Below are 19,428 nucleotides of genomic sequence, written 5' to 3'. Positions count from 1 at the left end.
ATTTTTCAAGTCACGAACCAGACATTGTGATTCGGCGAACCGATATGCCTATTCGCGACAAAAACAACAATAATATTCACGTGAATCTGAATATTTCAGTTCGCAAAAATCGTAGTTACGCTCTATTAAAAGGTGGGGCTTTAAATCGTCTAGCACGAATTCACTGTTATCGGTTGAGGAATCACCGGAATAGCTGCTATGATTTGAGTTGTCATCACCACTACTATTCGGATCCTTTGGAAAGAATAACGACCAATCTACATTTCTACTATTCGACATTGAAATTTTAGTAGTTTACTAAGTAGCGAAAGACTACTTATATAGGTATCAAACTCAATAGGTTGTGGGATCATGACTGTGACCCCACCTACTTTATTTAAAACAAAATTAATAAGATCATGGGGAATCAACGTCATCGGACATCTCACAATCCGAGTCCCACTTGGATGTGACATAACCTTTTCGACTATATCCAGCCCTAATGCAACGTATTTGCATTCAGTTGTTCTCTTCGCGAAAATGATTAAGAGAAAAAATTAACTCTTGTGGAGTGTCACGAGGCATTGACGTAGCACGACGTTTTGGGCGTTTAAGTCCAAATGCCCTCAAGTTTTGTTCCAGTGTTGCAGCCTCCCAAGCATGCCAATTCCACTCATATGTCATTGTATTGTTGTAATGTTGATTATATCTCTCGTTCGAGTTATTCGAGTATTCAAAATCTTCACCCAATTCTCATGTCCTACCCATGGCTTCAAATATGTCTCCTGGAGAGAATGATGTAAGACAGACTAATTTTTCAAATTGGTTAAGAACTAACATAATAACCTTATTTTGTGTGGTTGCTAGTTATTTTTCAATTACGTTATATAACACTTGCTAGTAATCATATTGATGTATAGCGCTAATTTTAGATGCGTTATGCATGGTGGATTATGACGTTTCTGAATGACATCATTGGTTGACAACACAATGCACGCGTATGACCACTTTATACACCTTTAGCGCATGGTTGATTTCTGACGTTTTTGACTGACAACACAATGCACGTGTTTGACCACTTTATACACTTTTAGCGCATGGTTGATTTCTGACGTTTCTGAATGACAACACTGATTGACAACACAATGCACGCGTTTAGCCACTTTATACACCTTTACGCATGGTTGATTTCTGACGTTTCTGAACGATAACACTGATTGACAACACAATGCGCACGTTTGACCACTTTATACACCTTTAGCGTAGTAAATTACTGCGTTATGTATAACGTAACAATTTTCTGAGTTATAGAAGCCAATAATTCCACTGATTTTTCAGTAGAAATTATTAGTTTCTATTGCTCATCCGTACTTGATTTGACATAAAGTTGCATGGCGCAATAATTTGTTGTGTTATATGATACCTTTAAACTCATTATATAAAGCGGATTTGGACGAAAGGAAAACACAAAATTTTATCCAATTTATAAATTTCATCCAACTTCTGCATTTGGTACTTTTAAATTAGTCAAAAATAAAGGATGTTCCAACTGTTAGGATTTCTTTATTTTGGGATGTTCCAGCCGTTCTGAAAGTATATCGCAAAATCATAAGTAGGTAAAAGGCATATCTTGAGTGTAGGCGTGCACATGAGGTTGTCTATAACAATTGGAAGGACTCGTTCAAGATGTTGCCGAGATACATGACAGCTCTACAACACTTAATGCTGGTACTGTTGTTGAATGGAAGCTCAAGTCGAAACCTGGTGTGGCCGGTAATATTTTTCAGTTTGTTTTTTGGCCATTCAAACCATGCATTGATAGTTTTGCTCATTGTCGGCTAGTAATATCAATAGATGGCACATATATGTACGAAAAATATGACATCAAGCTACTAATTGCAGTTGGAATGGATGCAAATGGATCTATATTCCCTTTGGCTTTTGCAATTGCAGCTAATGAGAGCATAGAGACTCTGCGTTTAAAAATTAATTACTCCGATTTTCTCTGCACTGTCGGACTATATATTAAAATATAGTTAATTAATACATGTATAAATAATAACGCAAGTATAAAAATATAAACATTAATGTCTATGATATGAAAATGTATTGCTATAAAATTAAGAAACAATTATTAATTGCACAAAAAATGGTAGTATTACGCTGTACATGTGCAAAATAATGATTCTTAAAAAATGACAATAAATTGAGAAAATTCCTAAAATAAGGATAATCATCAATAAATTGTTGAAAAAATGTAAAAATGTGTAAAAATGTATTTCGTGCTCTTTAACGAATCAGGGCCCCCCAAAACGTTAATTTTAAGCACGTCGAGCCAAAATTAGGTGTCAACAACTTGTCCCTCTTCGACCGAAGACGATGAAAGAGTTTTCGGACGAAGACGTTGACATGTAGCCTATTTTGGCTCGACAAAGAATTGTTAGAAGGATATGTATGGAGAAAGAGGCCAGACGTTGGTAGAGCTTTGACAATACTCTCAGTCTATAGATAAGGTTGCAATGAAAAGAAAAATGATAAAACGGGAAGGATTGTTCAGGGCCGAAAACAAATGTTCGCATACCCACGTCGTCTCTTCCAAAATTGCCCCAGTATTGAGCCACGAGATACTGGGAAGGTGCAAGATTGTGTACTTGCTGGGGAAAGAATGATTCTCGCCCTGATGCGACCGAACTCTGCATAGAGCTTCCTACATATTTTGTCAATCACGAGAATCAGGTCAATGTAGTTCGAAAGGTGATAACTAATGGATGTTGTGGCAAATTTTGATCGTCCAATCAAAATTTTGCCCCAGTGTTGTTAGAATGGTCCTAGCAAGTGTAGGATGAAGAACGGTCGTGTTAGGTAACGCCTCTTTTTTTTTTTTTTTTTTTAAGCCGGCATGATGCAATGCGTTTGAAAGGTATGTGAAAATGATAATGCAATGCATGTGCAGTGTTTGCGAGCATTCGCAAAGCAATGATGCAATGTATGTGCAGTGCATCTGCGAGCATACGCAGGGCATTTAAAACAAACAAATGCAGGTACGGTGCAATGCGTCTGCGAGCATACGCAGGAGCATTTGAAAACAATAAAACAATGCAGGTGCAGTACAATGCGGCTGCGAGCATATGCAGGGGCATTTGAAAACAATAAAGAAATGCAGGTGCGGTGCAATGCGGCTGCGAGCATACGCAGGGGCATTAAGAAAACAATAATAAAACAAGGCAGATGCGGTGCGATGTCTTATGCAGAAATTTTCAAAGGGCGGTGCGCGGCCCGTGCAACATATGAAAGGCGGTGCAAATTACAAAGGGCGGTGCATGGCCTATGTAACATATGAAAGGGATGCAAAGGGCGGTGCGCAGCCCATGCATCATATGAAAGGCGGTGCTCAGCCTTATGCAGAAATTACAAAGGGCGGTGCATGGCCCATGTAACATATGAAAGCGATGCGAAGGGCGATGCGCAGCCCGTGCATCATATGAAAGGCGGTACTCAGCCTTATGCAGAAATTACAAAGGGCGGTGCATGGCCCATGTAACATATGAAAGCGATGCGAAGGGCGGTGCGCAGCCCGTGCATCATATGAAAGGCGGTGCTCAGCCTTATGCAGAAATTACAAAAGGCGGTGCATGGCCCATGTAACATATGAAAGCGATGCAAAGGGCGGTGCGCAGCCCATGCATCATATGAAAGGCGGTGCTCAGCCTTATGCAGAAATTACAAAGGGCGGTGCATGGCCCATGTAACATATGAAAGGCGGTGAGCAAGCTTATGCAGAAATTTCAATGGGCGGTGCGCAGCCCATACAACATGAAAGGCGGTGCTCAGCCTTATGCAGAAATTACAAAGGGCGGTGCATGGCCCATGTAATATATGAAAGCGATGCAAAGGGCGGTGAGCAGCCCATGCATCATATGAAAGGCGGTGCTCAGCCTTATGCAGAAATTACAAAGGGCGGTGCATGACCCATGTAACATATGAAAGGCGGTGAGCAACCTTATGCAGAAATTTAAATGGGCGGTGCGCAGCCCATACAACATGAAAGGCGATGCTCAGCCTTATGCAGAAATTACAAAGGGCGGTGCATGACCCATGTAATATATGAAAGGCGGTGCTCAGCCTTATGCAGAAATTACAAAGGGCGGTGCATGACCCATGTAATATATGAAAGCGATACAAAGGGCGGTGCGCAGCCCATGCATCATATGAAAGGCGGTGCACAGCCTTATGCAGAAATTTAAAAGGGCGGTGCATGGCCCAGGCAGTAATAAAAGGCGGTGAGCAATGCAGGTGCAATGCGAGCATACGCAGAGGCATTTGAAAATAATAAAGCAATGCTGGTGTGGAGGGTAACGCCTTTGCTTCGGCGCAAATGAAGTGCAGAAGGTAAGGTCCTTGGGCCATGAAATGGTGCCTTTAGGCGATGAGAATGATGCCTTTAGACTATGATGCCCTCGATGTCCTGTTGTGGGGCTGGACGAGCCAATGCAGTGTCCTACTGTGGGGCCGGATGAGCCCGTGCCTTTTCTCTCAAAATGTGCCATTGGTGGAATTTTTGAGGGCCCCCTCAAAAATTCTGTCCCAGTTTAAACAAACAAAAATTCGCATACTTCCAGCGGAAAGTGATGTGCACTTGTTTTTTTTTTTTTTTTTTTTTTTTTTAAGCTACCCAAAAATGTTCTCCCAATTTCATGCTTCAGCGGAGAAATACGAGGATCTTTCATGGTAAGACCAGATGTCGATACCTCGTAGAGTTAGTAACAACACAACAACATTGAACTATATTTACTGTGCAACGATAAAAAACAAAATTAAGAAAAAAAAAAACAAAATCACGAAAGCAAAATCCAGCAAAATTGTTTTTTTTTTTAATAATAACAATGATTGATATAACATGCCCCGACTTCAGTTGGTACCAACAATTAGTATTGTGCATAAGAATTCACCATTATTTATCGTCCAACAAACAAAAATCGACTTATTGGTAATTCCTATAGCTTCAAGTGGTACCTCAGACATACCTAAAGATCGACAAGATTGGTTCATTTTGCTTCAAACAAGGATTATGAACTATACCTATCCTCATGTTTCAAGTGCTCTCACCAGAAAGAAAGTCCCTTTTCACACATATTCAGTATTTTTGAACTTTGAGACATCTAGAGAAGTACACTCAAACTCAGAAAGATGTTCAATGCTTGCAATTGTAATACCATAAGCTTGGCCGTCATGTAAGTATCCACTAATGAGAGAAACCTTAGCATAGAATCACGTAGGGCTTGTTATGGTGTTGTAATGTAGGCTTGGGAAAAGGGTAGGATATTATTTGGGTAAGGAGTGACTAATCCTTCCCTAAGCGTTGCACTATGTCTGTGCTCAGTATTTGTGTGCTCTGACACTTTGTTTTATTGTCCCTTTCTTTTGTACTTGTGCGACCTCTTTTGCAAGTTAAAGCCTTTTTTTCGTTTTTTTTTTTTTTTTGAGTTTAGGGTTGCATGCCCGAAACTCTGTGGGGATTAAGGGAATTGACATGGGTTGCATGCCCGAGGTCTTGATAGTAATTTCAGGTTGTATGCCTGAGTGTGAAAAAAAAATAAAGGGTTGTATGTTCGAGATTCTGAATGACTAAGTTTTTTTTTTTTTGTGTGTGGGCTCTTTCTTGCTTTGGAGGTCGTTCTTAGCCTTTGTTTTTCTCGGACGGTCGAATCCCTTTTTTTTTTTTTTTTTTGAAGCTTCAGCTCAGATCTGTATTTGCGGTTGCACGTTTTTAGTGCGCTCAGGGAGGTTGGGCCAAGAGAGAGATAGTGCATGTAAGCACTCAGAAACGGTATAGGCTTATGATGTGGTTGTCAAAGAAAAGGCTTTAGGCTCAAAGGGGGAATGCTAGGGATAACGTCATTTGGTAGGCTAGAAAGGCTCAAACGGGTCAAAGAAGGCCTACGATCCTTTTCTATGCTGAGTGTTACTCATAATTTCGCCTCAACAGACATTCAGGCCAAGTTCTAGATCACAATGCAATGCAATTGAACGCTATCTAAAGCTCACCACACAATGCACAGGAAACAATGAAGTTGGTTTTGTTCTTGTCTTACAAGCATGCAATAGAATTTTTCAAGTGTCACTTAAGGTGTGAATGAGAGATATCAAAAGAATCTATGGTTTACCACAAAGTCAGTCCTCTATATCATATTGATTATCACTTGTTTATTTCATATGCACATTCTAACTGTGTCAGTACCAACCAAGTCAAAGATACGAAACTAAAAAATATTTTTGTATTTTTTTTTAAATTTTTGGATAAGGAGTACCGAACCCGAGAAGGGTTGCCTACGTATCTCATCTTAGATGAGAATCAGGTGCGCGTAGTTCGTTCAGAAATGATAGAAAGAAATAAAATATTTTTTGTGATTTTTTCAAAGTAAAGGATTTTTTTTTTTTGAATAATGAATAATGAATAATGAATACCGAACCCAAAAGGGCTGCCTACGTATCTCATCAAAGAAGAGAATCAGGTGTGCGTAGTTCTTGATGATGGGATATAAAATGCATGATTGAAATTTTTTTATTTTTTTTTATTTTTTTATTTTTACAAAATGCAGGGTTCAACACGAGTCAACTAAAATAATTAGATAAAGTGCTAAGGCAGTGCAAAGCAAATAACACAATATTTATTTAAAAACAAAACATGTAACAAATAAAGAGTATGTGAAAAAATGAAAAGAATGTTCGAAATAAAGGATAAAATTCAACCTAGCTAAAAACAACTGCAAAATGAAATGTACAGTAACCTAGGAATTCTAAGAGTTGGTTTTCCTATGACACAAGGCTCCCGAGCGGACTACTCGAGTGAGAAGGCTACGCGGTCCCCGTTACTCGGGCACCCCGCGCATACGCCAACTCTCCTAAAATTTGGATTTTACGAAAAAAATTTGCGGGTGCGCAAAACACACCTCGCGTGTACGTGTGATAGTGTGAGTTTTCCAGAAGTGGAGGAAATATGAACGGCATGCCATTTTATATAAACCGATAACACATATGAATATTAATATAAAACCACCAAAAGATAGCAATCAAAGAGAAACAGTAAAAGCAAGATGCATAATTTACAATAAAGTAAAAATGAGTATGGTAAATAAAACTTGCTAGTAAAAAAGGCAATAATACAATGTATGAAATTAAAAGCAGATATGTACGTAAACAAATAAGGGAACAAGGGAAAGGATATACATGACGAATAAATACAGGCAAGTAAAATAAAGAAAAATTCAAATAAAGACAACATACCTCGAATAACAAATTGAGTCCATATGGTTAGAACCTAAGTGTCCCCAGCAGAGTCGCCATGTTGTTGCACCTTATTTTTACCGAAGGCTAAACAAAGCACAACTTATGGAACTCTGAAAGAATTAATTATGTACAGAGTCGCCACCTAGCATTTAAGGTATACTAGGGTACCTATAAATTATTAATATATGCAGCTTAACATGGTCTACGAAAATAAGTGAGATTCTAGGTAAGGGTTCAAATTATTCCGAAGGGAAGGTGTTAGGCATCCTTCAGAATCCACAAATGTGGTTCCCGGCTGGACCAATTTAACTATTCGAGGGATGTGTAAAAAGGCTTGATTATTACTTACAAAAATTAGTAGAATTTAGACTAAAGAATAACTAATATGACTATTCACATAAATAATCGTGCAATATGTATTTTTTACATATGTGATATAATAATTACTTTTTTAAAAAAAGGTTATGTGCAACTTAGAAACTTGGGTATGTGACAAAGGTATAAAAAGAAAATGGACATGAAATTATTTTGCACTCGAAGTGAGTTAACTAATTTAACTAGTTAAGTATGTACGCCTAATCAATTAATTATGAGAGTACATTCTAAAGCCTAAATATTGAGGCAAATCACCCTATTTATTCACTTAAGCGTGCTAAGCTATTGAATTAAAACTCTAGCGAAACATGATAACTATAAGAATATTAGTTACAAAAATAATAACTGCCTAAAATTAATTTGTCTAAAACACATAAAATTTAAATCACCTAAGCAGATCATAAATAAATACAACCAACCTACACCCTAAAAAGTAAAGTTTCACTATATTTTATGCTTGCATAATTTAAGAATGTAAAAGAAAATATAAACAAAGAATTTAAAAAGCTATTTGAACTTCTTTTGAGTGCCATCTTCAAAAAGTAACTCCGGATACCTGCGTGAGACTTAATAAAAATGTTAGTAAGAAAATAAATAACTATCGGATGAATTAAAGAAATAATGAATAAACTTAAAATAAAACCCCGTCTTTGTACATGGAAGGCCTTGGAAATCGACGGAAATTTCTTCATCGGCCATGTAAGCAGTAAAATTATTCATTGTAAATGCAGGATATAGAACAGTAAGCAACACATAGCTCATCCATAAACCCAGGATTCTAAGTGCAATCTTACAAAATAGATATCTATCCATAGTAAATTCTTATCCCGATCAATCCTTTTGTTTTTGCAATACAGAGGCTTAAAAGTAAGTACCATTGATACCACTGAGATTGAAAAATCTAGAAACAGAAGCTATTAAACTGGCAGTACATAAAGTAAAGTCTGGTCATCTGCCTCCGACCAAAATTTTACACTACTTGCGTCATGCCACAATTTTGTTATGCTCTTTGCTAAATCTCTAGAATCATTTACAGAGAAATTTCTTGTTAGTTCTTCGTTATGCACAAGACCTCGATGTCGTCAGTTTCTTTCTTCATTGAAGAAATAATCACCGGTGGAGATCTACGGTTTTTTAGCTCCGGCGTCGTGAGTTCGCTGGAGCGGGCAGTGGGTGAGGGAGAGAGGGAGACGAAGGGGGGCTGTGCGATGGGAGGAAGATGGTGGTGTAGTTGGTTGCTGGCTGATGAGAGAGAGATGTGGCGGGGTTCGCCGGAGCTCCGAGCTCCGGCGTAGAAGGTGGCGGCGGCTGTGGAAAGAGGAGGGAGGGAGAAAAATGTTTAGGGTTTTGTTTTTTTTAGAAGAGAGAGGGGGAAGCAAAAAATCTGAAAAAAAATTAAGTATGTGTGTGTGTAGTGAAGATGTGTGGAATCCATCATTAAATTAAACCCCCATTTTCTTATAATATAAACAAACACCCCTTTTTATGCCAAAAAATAATGAAGCCATACCCCTTTGTCCCCAACCCATCATCTCAATTAACTCTTTTTTTTTAAAAAAAAGTGATGAGATCTTGACTTGACCAAATTTTACTCTGCGTTTAAAAATTAATTACTCCGATTTTCTCTGCACTGTCGGACTATATATTAAAATATAGTTAATTAATACATGTATAAATAATAACGCAAGTATAAAAATATAAACATTAATGTCTATGATATGAAAATGTATTGCTATAAAATTAAGAAACAATTATTAATTGCACAAAAAATGGTAGTATTACGCTGTACATGTGCAAAATAATGATTCTTAAAAAATGACAATAAATTGAGAAAATTCCTAAAATAAGGATAATCATCAATAAATTGTTGAAAAAATGTAAAAATGTGTAAAAATGTATTTCGTGCTCTTTAACGAATCAGGGGCCCCCAAAACGTTAATTTTAAGCACGTCGAGCCAAAATTAGGTGTCAACATCTGTTTTTGACCTACTTGAGGCAACACATTATAAGGATTGAATGGGTGTACGTGTTCTATCAGACAGACATGCTGGCATATTGAGCAATATGTAGGATTTGCATGGGTGGCAGCCGCCCTTTGTCTACCATCATTATTGTTTAACGCATTTGAAGGCAAATTTTTAGCAGAAACATCGAAGCCCAGCACTGAACAATTGGATGTTGGATGTGGGCGGCTGCAACAGAGAATCAGGAGAAGAAATTTCATATGCGGATTGAGTTAATTAGGCAGGCGGATGAGGGGAGCCTACCACTGGTTGAATAAAATCGATAAAGACAAATGAACATTACACAATTATGAAGGTAGGAGATAGGGAATACTAACAACAAACAGCTCTGAGTCATTCAATGGCTTGTTGAAATCTGCACGGGGACTACCATTACTGCAATGGTGAGAATGACTTTTAGGCAAGTTGTGGAGCAGTTCGTGACTGGATCAAAGGCAGCCAAAGGATTTGCGGCAGACGGTCTGAAATGGATGCCAAAACCAACACAATTATTTGAGTATCGCAAATTTAAGTGCCAGCAACACTCAAGGATGGAGTACAACTATGCAGAGTGTATTTATGAACTTACAACAAGTGTGCACCAAGATCATGGAGGTAACGTTCACACAATTTGCAAGATACCAAGAACATGCACATGTGGCAAGTGGTAATCATACCACATACCATGTTCTCATGCCTTCAAGTGTTTTATCACAATGGGAAAGAATGCCTTATAATACATGGCTTCGGAATATACCGTGGAAAATTATGCAAAACATATGTCGGTCGGTTCTATCCACTTGGTGTTGATAGTTATTGGCCACCTGAGCCATTTTCCATGCTTGCTAACAAAGCATTTATCCGTAAATTGAAACAGAGAGCATACTCCCGTATTTCTAATGAAATGGATGTTCCACTGGGGAGATACACTCGAAAATGCTCTTTTTTCAATTATGTTAGTCATGATAAGCGTAAGTGTCCCTTAGGGGGTGGTGGTGAAAGTACATCTCGCGGTGGAAGTACCTCACGTGGTGAAAGAACCTTTCGTGGTGGCGGCATATCCCGCAGTGGTGGCACATCTCGCACTGGCTAAACATCGAGTCATGGGCATGAATTGATGAATCTATTTTAAGTTTTTTCTTCGATGATGTATTTTAACTAGTTTCGGTTTGTTAGTAATGATGTACTTTAAGTATTTTCATAATATTGATGCAATTTAATTATTTTGAGATTGGTATGAATTCTGCAATTTTGACTATAAATTAATACGCTTAAATCTAAACTCAGAAAAATAAAAAATTTAAAGCTAATTGATAACAAGTTTTCAAACAAAAACTTATTTCGAGCACTTTTTAATCACTAAAACGACAACCCGAAGTTTTGCGTATCCTTGATGTATTGAGCTTACCTTATTAATCGCACAAAAATATATCGAGTTCTATATAAAATATTGAAGTTCCGGAGTCTCGAAGCATGATTAATCTATGGCTAAAGTACAGAAAAAGTGTGAAAATTTAAAAAGAAAGAGAGTAATTAACCAAAAAAAATTAGAATAGCGCAGTAATTTACTGCGGACTTAACTGAGCAGTTACAATTAAGTCCTTTAACGCAATAAATTATTGCATTAAGGGTACTTTGGAATCAATTTTTTTTCTTGAGGTATTTTGATCCACTTTGTCTTTTTTTCTTTTTGGGTCATTTAGGTTCCGGACTCTAAGTGCTTCAAACTTCAGCATATTAGGACCACTAGGCCTTTCTAAAACCTAGGTTTTGTTCTTCAAAGCGATTAATTCTTTTTCAACAGTCTTTATCTATTTTGAAGTGGATTCAGACTTTTAATTTTATGAATTTGATATTTATGGTTCGTTAAGGATATTAGATTCAAATGAACCCATAGGGACGGAGCCAAGTGGGTGGAAGGGTGTTCGAACCCCCTTCAACAAAATATTACACTATATATATACACCCCCACACACATTGTTAAAAAAAAAAAAACATATCTAGTAGATGTTGAACCCCCTTGACTTCTTCACATATTTACTTTTTTATATTTTGAACCCTTATTGAAAATCCTGACTTCGCCAATACCCATTGCCACTTGCCAAACAACTACATCCGCCACACTCCATGTAACAAATCACCCATTAGGACTTCCCTTACTAAATTAGGGCTGTTGTTTCCAATTTGAAGTAGTAATGGTATGATTGATCAGTTGATACTAGGTTTTCGGTATTTAAGGTATTCTGCATGAACATTTCGGGAAAAAAGAAAATGAAATTCTAGTCACTGTGATCAGAGATTTATTTTTAACCATAGCTGAGGGAAGGAAGGGAGAAGGGGAAAATAAATGAATTTGAAAAGCTCAAAACAATTTATGAGTTTTTGTTATACCATAGTGGGGTAACATGCAAGTTCTCAAACCCACAATGACTCAATGAGATGATACTTCTTTTGTGCAATTTAAACAAGGGGCAAGTGCGCAAACAGTCCTTTTGAGGGCCATTTTTTAATGAATAGGCGAGGTTTAAAAAGTTTTTAAAGTTTAGCTGCCTTAATTAGAATTAAATTCAAAATCGCGAGACTGAAATTCAAAATCCCAGGTCAGAAGTTTCAAACTTCAGACATACGTGTCTGAAGATAGGACTGACCATGCAATTGAATTTCAAAGTCTGAGATTTGAACTTCAGACATTTAGGTATGAAGTTAGGCTTAAACAGTTTCCAGCTGTAGACTCGACGACCTTCGAGTCTGAAGTTTGAGAACTTCCAATCCAATATCTTGGTACTCAAAGTCACTCGTGTTAGCGGGAAGTAGCAAATACCAGGTGAATGGTTAGAGTGCACACAAGTAGGTTAGAAAACCACTGCAATAGCAAAATACACAATTAACTTTTGGCTCTTGTGACAGTTAAAAGATGAAATAAGCTCCAGTTAGCTACTACTGATCTGTTCTTACTGATATTGCTCTTCCATTCTATGATTCTGTTGTATTAAGTTGAAATGGAACTTTCATATTGTTTTGAACTGTTGCAGAGTGGGAATTTTCAGCTTCCTATTATTTGAACTTTCAAGACCTGTAAGCCTGTACGAAAGGAATTGAGAAAAAGGGAAGTTACACACTAGGCCGCTCAACCAAGCTGCTAGCCAACATACATATATTTATACATCTGTCTGCTATTTTTTTGGTTGGCAGCTATTAAAGTTAATTATCCTTAAAGGAAAAACAACAAAAGACTGACAAAGATTGTACAAATCCGTACAATTTGTTAGATTTCTCCACCTTTCAGTATGATATACAACAGCTTGGTCACTACCCAGTGTAATCCCACAATAGTGGGGTCTGGGGAGGGTAAGATGTACGCAGCCTTACCCCTACCTGGGTAGGGAGGCTGTTTCCGATTGACCCTCGGCAACCCTCCTCCTTTATCCGGGCTTGGGACCGGCAATGTGAGCGAGCTCACACAGGTATTGGAAACAAAACATGACATAGTCGACAGTCTTTTTGCAAAACATAGTTCTATTTCCTAAGAGTAACTACATATGAGCCTTAAGGTTTTTACATGTTAACTGTCAGTATGATTCATCATACTCATTATCTCTATCTATAAGCAATTTACCTGCTAACAAAATTGAATGTATACACAAAAGAATGAGAAAAATCTTCAACAACAATGCACCTAATCTATCATAGGACGTTTTCCATGAGGGTCCATTCTCTGTCTAGAAAGTGTGGAAGTACTTGCAGTTGCACTAACCGTGTGGCTACCAGACGATGTGTAGCTGAATGTAGAAGGATTGGATGCAGCAGAGGTTCCACCTGTATGAGATGATCCACCCGGTCTGCGAGATCTAATTCTTGAACCGGGATATCCAGGTCGTGTTGGTTCTTTATCAAGAGAACCGGGATTCTTTGATAGCATCACCACTACCTGCTGCATGGTCGGGCGTAGTGGTGGATCGGATTGAGTGCATAATAAGCCAATCTGTACGTACATTGCTATCTCATCAGGTATAGCTGATTGTGCCATTGCGGGGTCCGTAATCTCCCAGCTCCTACCCTTCTTGTAAAGCTTGTATGCCTGCAGCCATAACAAAAATCAGTCATAAACCATACCTGATCTTTGGTCGGGTAGAGGTAAAATGATTGTGTTGTTGCTAATGAGAATTATCATGTATGCACAGGGAATATTGTCTTCTCTTTGTTTTTTGGCAAGATCACCATCTTGTACACAGTTAACTAATCCTGCCCAAAGACACTTTAATTTTTACATGGTTTGTATTACTGTTCTGGGTCAAGCCTGCACCTTTCTCCCACACACTTCCCCTTCAACTATCAATGAGAGATTATGTTTGCACCCCAAACATAAACAAAAAGTATGTTTTCACTCGAGGGTGTGGCTTAGTGGTTAATGAAGTACTACATTGAGAACCATGAGGTCTCGGGTTCAAATTCTAGCGGAGGCAAAAACACTAAGCGATTTCTTCCCATTTGTCCATACTTGGTGGATAGAGTTACCCGGTACTTGTGGGCGGTAGCAACTATTCTGTGAATTTAGTCAAGGTGCGCACAAGCTGGTCCGGACACCACGGGTATAAAAGAAACATAAAAAATATAAATAAATAAATAAATAAAAATAAAAAAAAGGTGGGTAAAAAGTTGATTCTCTGACTTCATGTTGACCAGCGGATAGAGTATGGGCCCAATTTACTTCATTACGCTCTGTTGCATAGAGAATAACTAGAATTAGATCCTGAACTTAACAATAGATTTACCTATTTGAGAATTTTTCCAGAGTTCACAGAAAAGTTGTCTGACCTCCTAGTTGAAAGCATAAAGTAATTTCTAATGCACGCTCTAGTATAGATTTCCTCCTCTATCCAAAGGAAAATCACCAAATCTCTAGCTACCAAGTATCACAACAAATAGGTCACAAAGCCTGAAGAATGATTCATTGATTTTAAATTTTGACCCACTCACCCTGAATCTATGGAAGGTTAACTAGTACCAAAGAAATATTGCTCAATCATACTGATCCATCTGCAAAATCATATGTGAGTTCTACAATATGGCTATATTGTTTTTTTCTGTTACATGTTCAAAGGGAGCTCAAATTGATCCCGAGGACTCTCCTTTTACACTCAACATGAATGAAGGAATTGAGCAGTATTATTTATTCTTCTTGTTATCTGGAAATTTCAACATAAAGAATATTCGAACAATTTATGCGAATCAGATACCTATCTGGAACCAAACGACAATCACAATACCACAGCTGTGAACATACTATCATATCATGGTTTTACTAGCTAACCTACCTCAGATAGTTGTTACAGTAGAAAGCAACAATTTGTAGTTTCAACTCAATTTGTTCGTTTAGGCACAATGTAAAACTATATATATTTTGACCTATAAGGGGAAAATAACACAATTAAGCTCATTGGAGAGAAATGCCCTCGTAGCTCATTAAACTTAACAAGTTTGTAACTATTTTCTAACAAGTAAAACTATCTTTGCATCCTTTATAAAATTTACCAGCAGATCCATATATTTTTGTTGTGTTTAGATATCCCTCATTCATCTACATGTAATAGGAAAATTAGAAGACTAATTAGACAAGGAATATCAAGACTGAAGTACCGCAGCGAAATCAAGTTCTTACCCATTCAATAAGACTTCGAGAATCAGGATCTCTGTTAAAGTTAGAATTCTTCTGGCCACTTATGAGCTCCAGAACTACTACGCCGAAACTGAATACGTCAGCCTTCACCGATAGATGTCCATACATAACATACTCTGGTGCCATATAGCCACTACTTCCAAGTTAAATTATCAAAAAGAGCAGTTAGCAATGTAGAGTGAGTAATATTTGCAAAATTCAACAGTCATCACTAGACACAGGTTATAAGGTTCAATGGGATCATACTTAGTACCAGCTACACGGGTGTTAACATGTGTTTGATCTTCAGGGTAGAGTCGAGCCATTCCAAAATCAGCAATCTTGGGGATCCATTTGTCATCAAGTAGGATGTTGCTAGCTTTGATGTCGCGGTGGATAATGCATTTATGTGAACCTTCATGAAGGTATAGCAACCCTCTAGCCATCCCAATAATTATGTCATGCCGTTGCTTCCAGTTGAGTACATCTCGCTTAGCAGATTCTAATACAAAAAAATTAAGAGTCAGTACTAGCTTCAAAAAGTACTAAAACATCTTTCTTCTGCTCTAAACTTGAAAAGTTTAAGAACATTCACAAAGTATAGAGTTTGTTGTTGCTAGTAGAATTATAGTAAATCCGAGCATAGAATTTCAAATTGCTTCTGACGGCAAGTTCTACACGAGGAAGTTAAGGCCCTCTAATGTTGTCAAATTCTTGAAGTAAGAGGAGTTTCAACAACATAATGTCAAAAATGGAACAGGCAAAAGTTGCATCCAATGATGAGGTTGATGAAACTGGAATGAACACAGTGGGTACGGCATTAATCCGAGCAAAAGCAAAAAAATGTAGGTGATTTCTTTCCAACTGCCTAAGCCTTGGTTAGCTGAGTTACATGATAGATGTACTGAGATAGCAGGATGCAAGTATCTCGTGAAGTAAATGAGGTGCACACATGCTGGCCCAGACACCAAAGTTATCTAAAAGAACAAAGAAGTCAAAAAGAACAGCCACAACTTTGTTCCTGGATGTCAAGAGAAATTTAAAAGTTAACGGCCCATCGCTGGATTTCAAGGTAGATGAAATTAGAGTTTGTTAAGCAACCAAAACACAGGATTACAGAACAAATGAGGGTCTCTAGTGATTTCACAGACTGACACAGAGATCATGAACTAGATTTTGGATAACATAACTGAAAGAACAAATTTCTGGACCCAATTGCAAAGTGAAAATTCTTATCCAATTGAAACCAGAAATCTTAGTATATTTCCAGCAGGGGCAGAGCTAGAAGCCAACATACGGTTCAGCTGAACCCAATAGCTTTAGTTTAAACTCTATATTAGTATTAAGAATTTCACTAAATATGTACAAAAATTAAATTTAGAACCGAGTTACTAACACCTAATAAGACTATCCTAGAACTCAAAACTCATAAAAGTTTAAATCCTAGTTCCGCCTCTTTAATAAACTCACTTCTCAAAAGACTGGCAAAGGCATTTCAATTTAAAACTATATCCAAAAACTAGTAGATCTAAGAAGATAAAACTAATAAAACTTACTGAAAAGGATCTTGTCAAGGCTCTCATTAGCAACATACTCATAAACAATTAGCTTCTCTACACCATGTGCACAGTACCCTAACAAATTCACAACATTTCTATGTTGTACACGTGCCAACAACTTTGCTTCATTCTTGAATTCCTTCATCCCTTGCCTTGAACTATGTGAAAGCTTCTTCACAGCTATTTGCCTTCCATCACTCAATTGCCCCTATAAAAAATGACCCAAATTTTCAACAAATCTTTAGTTTCTGTTCAATACCCAATTCTCAAAAAGACTCAATCTTGTTGAATTTTTTCGAGTTTATGTTCATACACAATTCACAAAAAGACACAAACTTTTTGAATTTCTTCAAGAAATCTTGAGTTTTTGTTCATACCCAACTCACAAAAGGACTCAATCTTTTTGAATGTTTTCAAGAAATGTTGAGTTTCTGTTCATACCCAAGTCACAAGTCCATATAAGGAGAAACCATCAATGAGGGACTTTTTTTATTCTTCAACACCCCACCTCACGCCCTTACTCCTAGGGCTGGACATCTAAAGCGTGGGCAATTTAATTTGGGGCCTAATATCGGGTGAGATAAATTCTGCTCTGATACCATGTTAAAAAATGTATATGAGCCTAATTCAACCCAAAAAGCTAGCTTACGAGAGGAGGATTACCCAAGTCCATATAAGACCACCCATCTCATTAACCACCGATGATGAACTTTTTTCATTCTTCAACAAAAAGAATCAATCTTTTTGAATTTTTTGAAGAAATCTTGAGTTTCTCTTTATACCCAATTCAGAAAAAGACTCAATCTTTATGGATATTTTTTGAAGAAATGTTGAGTTTCTGTTCATACCCAATTCACAAAAAGACTCAATCTTGTTGAATTTTTTCAAGAAATCTTGAGTTTTTATTCATACACAATTCACAAAAAAGACTCAATTTTGTTGAATTTTTTCATGAAAGAGTTTTTGCTCATACCCAATACTAAAAAAGACTCAAACTTGTTGTTCCTTTTTACCTTGAAAACAGGCCCAAATCCACCTTCACCAAGCTTGGTATCTGGGTGGAAATTTTTGGTTGCAGTAACAAGAACGTCAAAGGCAAATTGCCTCTGTTCTTGTGCTGCAATGTTCTGCAAGTCATCTTCATTTCTCCCTTTTTTCATAAGCCAAAATCAGTTTAAAATAATAATAATAATAAAAGAAGAGATAATCAAGATTAAGGGTACTTACTCACAAGAACTTTTGCTTACCTCTGTTGGAGCTTGAGAAGAAAGGTTTCAAAAAGTTTCCAAGAAAATTTTTGGGTTTGGTCATAGCAGGTACGCAAAATAATTTAATCCATTAGAACACTTATAAGGACATTGTACAAACTAAGAAAATAGAAAATTATTAACTTCTCTATACAAATTTTAATTTAAAGTACTAAAATTTTGTTTTAAGGTTGAGGTAATTGGTGGCTTTCTGTACCTATCATCTATCATTTTAATCAATGAGAAACAGCAGAGAAATGCAGCACTGACCACATGCTAAACAAGGAACCGTGTGTATGTGGAATTTTCAAACAAAAACAACGAAAGGGGGTGTGGCGGGGGGGTGGGGGTTGGGTGGGCGAGGTGGGTGGGGTGAGATAAGCTAGAGGTCTAGTATTCATATTTCTTGTACTTACGTATTTGCTGATGTCTGTATTCATATTTCTTGTACTTACGTATTTGCTGATGTCTGTATTCATATTTCTTGTATTATATTCTCTCTGTTTTAATTTATGTGAACCTATTTTCTTTTTAATTCATATCAAAATCAATGAACTCTTTCCTAATTTGGAAAAAAAATTAATTTATGAAATGATTTACAGTCACACAAATATTCAAGATTTATTTTGAACCACAAGTTTTAAAAGTCTTCACTCTTTTTTAAATATCGTGTCTAGTCAAATGGATTCACATAAATTGAAACGGAGAGAGTATGCATTTATACTAGGGCTTGCGGGTGCTTCGCATGTTGCAGCTTAGGACTAGAAGAACCGAGTTATTTCTCATAAGGTCACTCAACTATTCTTCACTTAAACTTTATTTTGTAACTGGAAAGTCAATCAACTATTGTCATTGTAACACAAAGTCACTTAACTTTATTTTGTAACTAAAAAGTTACTCAACTTTCAACTTTGTAACACAAAAATCACTCAACTCATTTTAGTCAACTTTTGCTGACGTGACATTTTTTTAAAAGTTAAATCCTTTTTTAATATACTCACCCATTTTTACCATTTGGTGATCCGCCCCACTAAACGGATCCGCTATCCAAATTTTTATAAAACCACTAAGGACTGAAATTTTACTAGTAATTTTTTACTGGTAACGTGACTGAATTCTCCTCCCTACTCAGGCCTTAAAATTTTGCCTCGAGTTCATCTGGTTACTATGATACTATTGCCAAGCTATTTGCAAGTAGTAACAATTCTTCAAGGAAATTTATACATTCTATTCACAAAATATTATTCAAATCAACCGAGTCTAGTTGTACCTTTGTTCTTCTTTTCATCTATGATGTTCTCAGAATACAATTCCCTTGAGCA

The 19,428-nt window shown here is 37.1% G+C and overlaps 1 protein-coding gene across 4 annotated transcripts; it reads right to left on the bottom strand.

Annotated features, from left to right (window-relative positions):
- Positions 1-7,971: 7,971 nt before the first annotated feature.
- LOC132613864 (cysteine-rich receptor-like protein kinase 43) lies at positions 7,972-18,389 on the bottom strand. Of its 4 annotated transcripts, XR_009572123.1 has the most exons (8): positions 18,107-18,389; positions 17,873-18,009; positions 16,857-17,067; positions 15,568-15,802; positions 15,304-15,457; positions 13,399-13,722; positions 12,600-12,725; positions 7,972-12,507 (listed from the first exon to the last, which is right to left on the bottom strand). XR_009572123.1 is itself a non-coding variant. In XM_060328148.1 (7 exons), the coding sequence occupies exons 1-7, from the start codon at positions 18,168-18,170 to the stop codon at positions 12,711-12,713; spliced, it is 1,140 nt and encodes a 379-aa protein (XP_060184131.1). In that variant the 5' UTR covers positions 18,171-18,389; the 3' UTR covers positions 7,972-12,710. The 4 variants fall into 4 exon arrangements, 3 of the variants coding, with proteins under 3 accessions (XP_060184131.1, XP_060184129.1, XP_060184130.1); XM_060328148.1 differs by having other exon boundaries at positions 7,972-12,725; XM_060328146.1 differs by lacking the exons at positions 7,972-12,507; positions 12,600-12,725 and having other exon boundaries at positions 13,143-13,722.
- Positions 18,390-19,428: the final 1,039 nt, after the last annotated feature.

The sequence above is a fragment of the Lycium barbarum genome, chromosome 10 (assembly GCF_019175385.1).
Source record: "Lycium barbarum isolate Lr01 chromosome 10, ASM1917538v2, whole genome shotgun sequence".
In the NCBI taxonomy this organism is placed as follows: Eukaryota; Viridiplantae; Streptophyta; class Magnoliopsida; order Solanales; family Solanaceae; genus Lycium; species Lycium barbarum.
This window is presented reverse-complemented; position numbering and strand designations above follow the sequence as displayed.

What these genes read in the sequence shown, in the direction of transcription:
- LOC132613864 (XM_060328146.1), bottom strand. Translation starts at nt 18,170, where the DNA reads ATGACCAAACCCAAAAATTTTCTTGGAAACTTTTTGAAACCTTTCTTC. An exon ending in GATTTGGGCCTGTTTTCAAG is followed by an intron (nt 17,068 to 17,872) that starts GTAAAAAGGAAC and finishes CATTTTTTATAG; the next exon opens with GGGCAATTGAGTGATGGAAG. An exon ending in CTCGAAGTCTTATTGAATGG is followed by an intron (nt 13,723 to 15,303) that starts GTAAGAACTTGA and finishes TTATGGCTGCAG; the next exon opens with GCATACAAGCTTTACAAGAA.